This window comes from Halichoerus grypus, chromosome 3 (assembly GCF_964656455.1).
Source record: "Halichoerus grypus chromosome 3, mHalGry1.hap1.1, whole genome shotgun sequence".
In the NCBI taxonomy this organism is placed as follows: Eukaryota; Metazoa; Chordata; class Mammalia; order Carnivora; family Phocidae; genus Halichoerus; species Halichoerus grypus.
In genome coordinates this window covers 81,213,774-81,224,300 of record NC_135714.1, presented here as the reverse complement: position 1 = coordinate 81,224,300, position 10,527 = coordinate 81,213,774, and the positions used below count along the sequence as shown (strand labels likewise).

Sequence of the window (10,527 nt, the reverse complement as noted above, 5' to 3'; positions counted from 1 at the left end):
TCGGCTCAGGTCATGATCCCAGGGTCCTGGGATCGAGCCCCGCATCGGGCTCCCTGCTCTGTGGGGAGCCTGCTTCTCCCTCTCCTCCGCACTTGTGCTCTCTCACTATCTCTCTCTCTCTCTCAAATAAAATCTAAAAAAAAAAAAAGGTAAGTAATTGCTGAGGTATTTAAAAATGGTTTTTAAATAATACTAATCTCTTATTTTAATGTATCATTTTCTCTCAACATTGTTTTGGCTTATTGAGGTGCCTTATTTAAGACTTCACTAATATTGAAGTCACCTGTATTGGAACATAATAAAGGTAGGGAATTCGGCTAGTATTTTTTTTTTTAAGATTTTATTTATTTATTTGACAGAGAGAGAGACACAGCGAGAGAGGGAACACAAGCAGGGGGAGTGGGAGAGGGAGAAGCAGGCTTCCCGCTGAGCAGGGAGCCCGGTTCCGGGGCTCAATCCCAGGACCCCGGGAGCATGACCTGAGCCGAAGGCAGACGCTTAACAACTGAGCCACCCAGGCGCCCCTCAGCTAGTATTTAAATAAATACATCAAAAGGAGATATGTCTCCTGAAATAATAAAATTTTCTCTTTGCAGTCTTAATAAATCAAGTTCATTCATAAAGGAAGGAGCCTTCTTCGGACTGATTCTCCAGAAATCAGTGTGTTGCGATCTTGGAGCATTTGAAAACACTTGAGATTGGAAAAGAAAAAAAAAAGCAAGCAATTCTGAAAGAATGTTAAGGTGAATGAACAGTTATGAAACCCATCAATTACTGCCAATTACAAAGTAAAGTGATAGATCATTTCACTTTTTAGATGGAGAGAGTCACAGATGATATAGGTAAAATGCAAGAATTGTCCATAGAGCACTGAGAACATGTACAGACAGCAGTTGTAAAAAGAAAATTTAAAAAGGGGAAAAAATGGCAGAGATTAGAATTAATGACAGCAGTGGCCTATGGTGCTCATTAAACTTTGATCTCAATTGGCATAGAGATGTTTATGTGTTTCTAGCTCCTAGCCAGACACAATAGAGGAGGCACTTCATAAATGTGAAGGAGAGAAGCAGTGTCAGAATGAAGAGACAATAAAGTTAGTAGGAAGAGTAGGCTTAAATTTGGGCACAGTCACCTGTTATGAATTTGGGGAACTTAATGAACCTCTGTCAGTCTTTGTATCCTCGCTTGTGAAATAAGAATGTTACCCATTTATCCTATCTCTTAGGGTTGAGCAATCAATTGATTTGAAACCAAGAGCAGCTAACTTCACAATACTTCCTCATTAACATTTCTTCATAGCTTGCCTTGTTTCCCTTGTTTCTCATTCTTCTTTGACATTATCTGCCCCCCCCAAAAAATAAATAATATATAAGCCTTTGTTTCAGACTCTGCTTTCTGAGGAACCCAGATGTAGATAAGATTTTTAAAAATGTGGGGTACCTGGGTGGCTCAGTCGTTAAGCGTCTGCCTTCGGCTCAGGTCATGATCCCAGGGTCCTGGGATCAAGCCCCACATCGGGCTCCCTGCTCTGCGGGGAGCCTGCTTCTCCCTCTCGCCCTGCTTGTGTTCCCTCTCGCTGTGTCTTTCTCTGTCAAATAAATAAAAAATCGTTAAAAAAAAAAAAATGTGAACTTTCTAAATTACCAGAATGAACACTCATGAAACAAAATATAGATATCACAGATCATTTAGTGAAATATTTTAAAAGGCAATGAAAACAGAATGCTAACATAAAACACAATAACCACACAAAACCAAATCTCTCCTATGAGCAAGTCTAAATGTCTAAAATCACCCAAGTTGGATTTAAAAAAAACCCAAACCTAAATAAATATATGTTGTACTTAAATAATGTTATTTAGAAGTGTTGAAAATAAAAGAATAGAGAAAGGCATATTGGGCTAATAATAAAAGAAAAAGAAGTCACAAGTTTAACATTGGGTAGAGATCATTATGATTAAACAAGGAACAGAAGGGCATGTTATAATGTTCAAGAATGCAATCTTTATGGGTGCCTGGGTGGCTCAGTCAGGTGTCTGCCTTTGGCTCAGGTCATGATCTCAGGGTCCTGTTCAGCAGAGAGCCTACTTCTCCCTCTCCCTCTACCCACCCCACCCCTGCTGTGCACGCACACATGCATGCTCTACCTCTCAAATCTTTTTTAAAAAATAAAAAGAATGCAATTCTTAATGATTTGACAGTTGTGAATATCAATGTACAAAGTAGCATAGTATTCAAATTCATTGAGAAAAAACTTTGGGAATTCCATGAAATACTAAGAAATGCATTAGTATAAGGAGACTTTAACACATGCTTCCCAACCCATGATAGCTCAAATGGACAAAAGATAAATATATGGGAGATGTAAATGCTATAATTAATAATCGATATGTATCAAGTCCTCTAGGCTGAAAGTAGTTTTTCAGCGCCCATGTAATGTTCATAAAAGTATCTATATATTAGGCCACAAAAGAAAATAAGTTCCAAACATAAGAAATAGGCAGCTTCTCTGATAATACATTAAAGTAGGAAATAAACTTGTGAATGGGAGGAACGCCTTACCACCTAGAACTTTTTTCTTCAGTGTTAGATGGTCCTTATGGTAAAAATTAGTGTTAGAGATAAAGATGGTCATGACTTCATTATAAAATTTTAAAATGTGTTTACACATCACTTCAAAATGTATGAATCAAAATGGACAAAATTACAAAGACCACAGAACTACAACATGTACCCTAATAGTTGGAAAATTTTATTACACGTCTTTCTAATTGATAAATCGAACACAAAGAAAAATTAGGATATATAAAATTTGAAAAGCACAAATAACACTTTTTTTTTTTTTTTTACAAATAACACTTTTGTTCTAATGGATAGATCTGCAACTTTGTGTCCAACAATTTTAAAATTCTCATTCTTTTCAAGTCATATGGGACATTTATAAAATTGACCATATGCTAAACCTCAAAACTACCCTCAAGAAAATAAAAGGATTGGTCATTTTTACAGATCACATTATCTGACCACAATGCAATTAAATCATTTAAAAATATAACAAGTTTGAAAAACACTCTATGGGAAGTAAAAAAAAAAAAAAAAAAAAAACTTCTAAACAACTTGGTCACAGAAGAAAGTAAAAATTAGAATACATTTAAAAGTAAATTTAATGAAACCATGAATTAAAAACTTGTGGAATGTAGCTAAAGCAACATTTAAAGGAAAATATATAGCCTAAATTGCTTAAGTTAGAAAAAAAAGACTAGTGTTATTGAGCTATGCATTTAACAAGTTAAAAGAAGGACTGCAGAATAAATTCAAAGTTGAAAGAGGGAAATAATAAAGATAGCAGTAATAATTAAACAGCATAAATATGAGGCTCAAGGCAAAAGTTGACTCTTTGAAAAGACTAATAGACTAAACTCTGGCAAAATTAAAATTTAAGAGGGAGAGAGAAGACATATAAATATGGAAATTAATAATGGAGACATTGGAAACATGAATGTTATAAAATACTTCATGTCAATACATTTGAAAGTTTATATGAAATAACTAAGTTATAAATTAACATTTCCAACTTAAAATTTAAAACCCCAAAGAATTTTTTAACTCAAAGTAAACTGGTGTAGTGTTTTAAAATATAGGCCCATTATGTTTTATAGGCGTATCTGTGAGACATACCAAATGTAAATAAGTCAACTTACAGAGACTCTTTGTAGATAATTAAAAATGAGGGAACACTCATTTTATGAAGCTTATTAACTGTGCTGTTAAAGTCTTATATATTTTCCCACTTATATATAGCTTTAATTATGGTAAAACACAACATTAAATTTACCATCTTAACCATTTTTAAGTGTACAGTTTAGTAGTGTTAAGTATTTTCACATTGTTGTGCAACAGATGTGTAGAACTTATTCATCATGAAGCACTGAAATTCTATGTCCACTAAACACTCAATTTCACCTCCCCTCTCCCACCAGCCCTTGGTAACCACCTTTCTACTTTGCTTGTGATTTTGACTACTTTAGATACTTCATATGGTGGAATCATACAGTATTTTGTCCTTTTGTGACTAAAGTCCTTTTACTTAGCATAATGTCTTCAAGGTTCGTCTATGTTGTAGCATGTGAAAGGAACTCCTTTTTAAGGCTGCATAATATTCCACTGTAAGTATGTACCATATTTTCTTTATCCATTCATCGGCTTCAACCTCTGGGCTATTTTGAATAATGCTATGAATGCGGTATGAAAATATCTCTTTGAGATCCTGCTTTCAATTCTTTTCCATATGTAGACTGAAATGGGATTGCTGGGTCATATGATAATTCTATTTTAATTTTTTGAGTAGTCTCTAGTGTTTTCCATAATGGCTGTATTATTTTACATTCCCACCAACTGCATAAGGGTCCAACTTCTCCTCATCCTTGCCAACATTTATTTTCTGTTCTCTTGATAGTGGCCCTGATGGCTGTGAGGTGATATCTGGATTTGATTACATTTCCCTAATGATTAATGATGTTGAGCATGTTTTCATGTGCTTCCTGGCAATTGGCATATCTTCTTTAGAGAAATGCCTATTCAAGTCCCTTGCCCATTTTTAAATAGCAATGTCTTCTATCATTGAGTTATAGAAGTTCCTTATATATTTTAGATATTAACCCCTTACCAAATATATGATTTGCAAATATTTTTCCCCATTCCATAGGTTGTCTTTTCACTATATTGTTTCTTATGACACCAAGTTTTAAAGTTTAATGGAGTCCATCTATTTTTTATTTTGTTGCTTGTATTTTTGGTGTTATATCCAAGAAATCATTGCCCAATCCAATGTTAAGGTTTTCCCCTGTGTTTTCTTCTAAGAGTTTAAAAGTTTTAGGTCTTACATTTATGTCTTTAATCAAATTTGAGTTAATTTTGTATATGGCATATGGTAACTTCATTCTTTTGCATGTGGAATACAGTTTTCCTAACACCATTTGTTGTGTAGTCTTGACACCTGTGTTGGGTGTCTTTATGTCAGTACAACACTATCTTAATTACTGTTGCTTTATAGTATGTTTTGAAATCAGGGAGTGTGAGGCTTCCAACTTTGTTCTTTTTCAAGATTTTTTTTAGTTTTTTGGGGTCCCTTGAGATTCCATATGAATTTTAGGATTTTTTTTCCTATTTATGCAAGAATCTCAATCTGCATTGAGATTTTGATAGGGATTACACTGAATCTATAGATCTTTTTGGGTAGAGTGGACATTTTAGCAATATTGTTTTTCAATCCTTAAGTATAGGATGTCTTTCTATTTGTTTGTTTCTTCTTTAATTTCTGTTAGCAGTGTTTTGTAGTTTTTAGTGTAAAAGTCTTTTACCTCCTTGGTTAAGTGTATCCCTAAGTATTTTATCCTTTATGATGCTATAGTAAATGGGATTTTTTCTTAATTTCCTTTTTGAATTGGTCATTGTTAGTGTTTAGGAATGCAATTGATTTTTGTATCATCAACTTTGCTGAATTTGCTTATTAATTCTAACAGGTTTGTGTGTGGGGGTGTGTGTGTGCATATAATCTTTAGAGTTTTCTACAAATAATAGCATATCATGTGCAAATAGATCATTTTAATTTGCTTTTTTTCCAATTTTTTTTTTTTTTGCCTTTTATTTCTTCTCCTTGTCTGATTGCTCTGTCTAGAATTCTGTTCCAGTACTGTATTGACTAGAAGTATGGTGAGAGAGGGCATACTTGCCTTGTTCCTGATCATAGAGCAAAATCTTTCAGTGGTTCCCCCTACTGAATATGGTGTTAGCTGTGAGCTTTTAATATATGGCTTTTATTAGGTTGAAGTGGTTTCCTTCTATTCCTGGTTTGCTGAGTATTTTAATTATGAAGGGTATTGAGTTCTGTCATCTTAAAAACTTATGCTAATACCTGAGAATGAATGAATATAACTGTAGTAATAAATCCAACTCAACACATTAGAATACTAATGAATCTAAAGAAACTAAAGTAATGAAAGGAGATATTAATGAAATAAAATATAGGAACATTTTGGAACATAACACTAAATCCATCTGATTTTTTTGAAAGTGATAATAAAATGTAAAAAGCCACTAGCTAGCTGAATCAAAAAAATTACAAATACATAAAAATGAGATTGCAGAATAAATATAGCAAGGAATTTAGAATTATGACAAATCTGTCTCAGTTCTATGAAGGTAAGTTTGGAAATGTGGATGAAAGGCTTAATTTTCTAAGAAAATTAAATTTCAAAATCAGTCCTCCAAAATACAGAAAATATAAACAGGCCAGTTATCGTAGAAGGAATAAAATTGTCAAAGGGCTACCACCCCACAAACACCAAACCTACATGGTCTGTCAGATAGGTGAATTTTACTAAGTTTTCAAGGAAAGGGAATGTGCAGTGCTATTGTAACCTCTCTGTAACAGAAAAAAAAGAAAAAGAGAAAAAGCTTTGACATTAACTTTATGAAGTGAGCCTGGTTTTGGTACATATCAGTAGCAGCTAGTGGTTAAGCACATAGGTTCCAGCCACTAAACCTTTGTGTCAGAGAGCTCACTGTCCATCAGAATTCAGTTTTCCTTTCCATAAAATATAGTTGTACCTGGAATATGATTCCTACTTAAGAATTTTATCAGCCCCCTTCGAGCTAGACAATTTTTCAACCATGGAATGTGACTAGAAGTAATGTTTGCCATTTCAAGGCCAAGATTTTAAGCAGACTGTACCCTCCCTAGGGAAAGCAGAATAATGTCCCGTCAAGATCCTAATCCCTGGAACCTGTGAGGTTAGACAGTCAGGGAAAATCAAATTGCTAATCATTTGACCTTGAGATTATCTTGGATAAACTGGATACCAGGCAGGCCCGGTGCAATCACAAGGTCCTTAACAGGGAATAGGGGGGCAGAAAAGTCAGTGTCTGAGGGATATGTTGTGAGAAAGACTCCACTGGCCATTGCTCGCTCTGAAGATAGAAGGGAGCCATGAGTCAAGGAGTGTGGGTAACTTCTAGAAGTTGCAATAAGCAAAGAAACAGAGTCTCACTTAAAGCCTCCAAAAGGAATACAGCCCTGCCAACACGTTGCTTTTAGCCCAAGAGACCCATTTCAGACCCCTGCCCCAGATATGTAAGAGATTAAATCTGGGTTGATTTAAGCCACTAAGTTTGTGGTAATTTATTACGGACCCCATAGGAAATCAAAACTTTCTTCCACTTCCCTTTCCCTCTTTTGCCAGCAGGAGGCAGTTGTCAATGAAACCCCAGGGGATGGTTAAGTCACAAGATGGAAGGATCCTGGGCCCCTGAATCACCAAGTAAAGCAAAATCACCTGCTGACTAAAAACACACACACTTTGCTGGGTTTTTTTTTATTTTTTTTTATTATGTTCAGTTAGCCAACATATAGTACATCATTAGTTTTAACCAGGTGATGGGTATAAAGGAGGGCATGTGTGGTGATGAGCACTGGGTGTTATATGCAACTAACGAATTGTTGAACACTCCATCAAAACACACACTTTGAACTCCTACGTGAGAAGTAATCCTCTACTGTATTTGAAAGAAGGCATTTATTACAACTGTTTATCCTATCCCAATGAGCACAACTCTCGGCACCTCAGTTTTCTTATTTAAAAAAAAAGAGAGAATAGCAATAGTAGCTATCTCAAATAGTTATTGTGAAAATTAAATGTTACTATATCCAAAGTGTTTAGAATGATTCCTGACACACAAGTATGATATAAATGTTGTCATTAACATTGCACAGACACGAGGCGCCTGGGTAGCTAGGTCGGTTAAGCGTCCAATGCTTGATTTCAGCTCAGGTCATGATCTCAGGGTTGTAAGTACAGCCCCGCATCAGGCTCCATGCTCAGCAGGGAGTCTGCTTAAGGATTCTCTCTCTCCCTCTGCCTGCCCCCCCACTCCCTCTCTAAAAAAAAGAAAAAAAGCATTGCACACACCCATGCACACATACACAAAATTTGTAGTATCTCTTGCATATTGTCGCAAACATTCTAAAAGATTGGCTAATTGGTAGATAGAATCCAGCAATACACTGAAAGAATAATAGCCATGGCCCAAGAGTGGTTTATTTTAAAAATACAAAAAAGCTAAATATTAGGAAATTTGTTAATATCACTCACAATTAGCAAAGAGTAGAAAACTCTTTCCTTTCTGGCTCATAAATTAATGATAATTTTTATATCTTTTTTTGGGAGGAGGCCAGTATTTTTCTATTATCACTACGGAATCCACTCAGTGTTCCAACAGCACTGAAACATTGTAGATTGTGAAAATTAGCTCAGATGTTAAAATTCTGTGTTTGTTTTTGTTTTTTCTCTATCAAGAGTTTGGGGCATGTGTCAAACTACAGCTGCCTGATTCTGGTACGGATGGTTTTCCTAGTATCAGGACCCTATGCTTAATGTACAAATACAATCAGTGCAAGACTAGAAATGTAGTATATAAATAAACATACTTCTTTCACACATGGTGCTAAATTAACTACAAATAGAAATACTGTCTCCATTATTATTTATTTAGTAGCATTATATACAGGTGCTTTGAGATTTACATATGCCACCAGCTATTGATTCTCTGATACCAAAATATTTTTTAAAAATAATTTGATATTGTTATGGAGTGAAGCTCATGTCTGTGAAAGAAATTGCTCAATCTAGAATTTCTACCTTTGGAATGTTTAAGGATAAAATGCTCTCTGGGGAGAGAGATTGCATCCTTGTTGCATACTCCTTGCAGACATTGGTTTTGTTGATAAGCTTTCTTGAATTTTAGGCCTGGGAGGAGATTTTGGTTTGCTGAAATATTCTGCAATGGGCATTTTCATATTATTTCTTCTTATAAACAATGGAGGCCTGTGCTCAGCCTCTGAAATAGAAAAAAACTAAATAAGACCAAAATTGAGCCATCAAATATAGCTTCTGCCACATGTTTTCGTAGCAAATGACATACAAAAAAAAAAAAAAAAACTACAAGAAGTTTAGATGAATCAAATATACCCCAAATTCATAAAAGAATCTATTCTTATCTTTCTTACCACCCGCTCATTTTTCATGAGTTATTTGTTCTATAACATGCAGGATATGTTCTATCCTCTTAAAATCAAACATTATTGTGGAAGGAATGAATTAGAACTGGTGATCTGTAAAGGTGATAGGCAAGGATGGGACCAGTGAGAGAAAGGAAAAGGATCTATAGTCCTGATAGACAAAAAAGAAAATGGACAAACAGATTAAAACAAGTGAATTATATTCATAAGAGTTTCCCAAGACCTATAGGTCAGACCCAAGCAGGAATACGGATTTGGAGAGGTGCTGACTATCACCACTGGAGACAAAGAAGTATGATTGGGGCTTCTTATACGAAACTTCTTCAAATATCTAGACAGGGGCCAACAGGTAAGACATAAAGTTGAGTAAAAAAAACCATCCCTGTTGTGATTTTGTAGTGTTAGGGTGAGGAGTTTGGTAGAAGTCAGATACGATAGACTATCCTTGGTGTGTCAGAGTAAAGGAGTATTTTCTAACTTCTCTACTATATTTCTTATTGCCTGTTAGCTCATATAACCTCTTTTGGGTTTGGTTAACACCAACAAAAGCTGCTGGGGTTTAGCGTGACCTCAAAGAACTCTAATTGGTTACCATACGATTCCTGGTATAAGAGAAACTTGTAGAAACAACAGGATAGACTTTTATTTGAGGCTTAAAGACATACTTCTTAGTTGTTTGCTCTATAGTCATTGTTGCTACACTTGTTTTAAAGTTAGAAGCTGCTAAACCCACAGGGATGTTTCAGTTGGTCTATTCTGGACCAAAGTAGGACAATCTACAATTCTTTATTCTTCTTGGTCCTAATGTAGGGTGTGGCTGGGCTTCTGGTAGGGACACAAAACTGCTCCTCTCTCTTGTACTTCACCTGTTTCACAGAGCATCTGCTTGCGGCCGATTGCCATTTTACTGTTTTCTATGATCGACTTGGTTTCTAGTTAAAATAATTTAGCTTGACAGTTAAGCTATGAAGAACCAAACTCTGAAATCATTGTCTTTTTGTTAGGTCAGTGCAGGGCTTCTCCTGTCACTGGATTGGCATGACTAAACCTATATTTCCTGCTATCCTGCTATCTTACTTCTCAAAGAGTATCTATCTGTCTCTGATGAGGCACTTTGCCTTTCAAAACAAAGTTAAGTTTATGTCAAATTTGTCTTGATGAGAAATTCAGCAGACACTGTCTCTTAAAAGTAATTAGAAATCATTACTGAATTTTACTGCCTTTAAAACCATAGAACCTTGTCTGTGTCCCTAAAGAGTTAAATACTTACTGGTTTCCCTATACCAACCCAGTAATTATCACAAACTGTACTTAACCTTTTGGTACTTCCTTATTTCCTTCAGATCCTTGACTTGACACTCTAAGTAATTGGAGAAAGAGAAAATGAAATTCACAGATACAAACAAGTTATTTTCTATAGATTGCACTATCATCAATAAGCTAGGTACATA

General features: G+C 35.2%; 2 protein-coding genes across 2 annotated transcripts in view; both read right to left on the bottom strand.

Moving 5' to 3' along the window:
- Positions 1 to 10,527, bottom strand: part of MTTP (microsomal triglyceride transfer protein) — a 98,572-nt gene that overhangs the window by 73,175 nt on the left and 14,870 nt on the right. The window lies entirely within an intron of this gene.
- Positions 8,693 to 10,527, bottom strand: part of C3H4orf17 (chromosome 3 C4orf17 homolog) — a 334,730-nt gene continuing 332,895 nt past the window's right edge. The window contains 2 exon segments of the mRNA XM_078068238.1: positions 8,693 to 8,895; positions 10,393 to 10,436. Of these exon segments, the coding sequence (XP_077924364.1) occupies positions 8,693 to 8,895; positions 10,393 to 10,436 (247 nt within the window).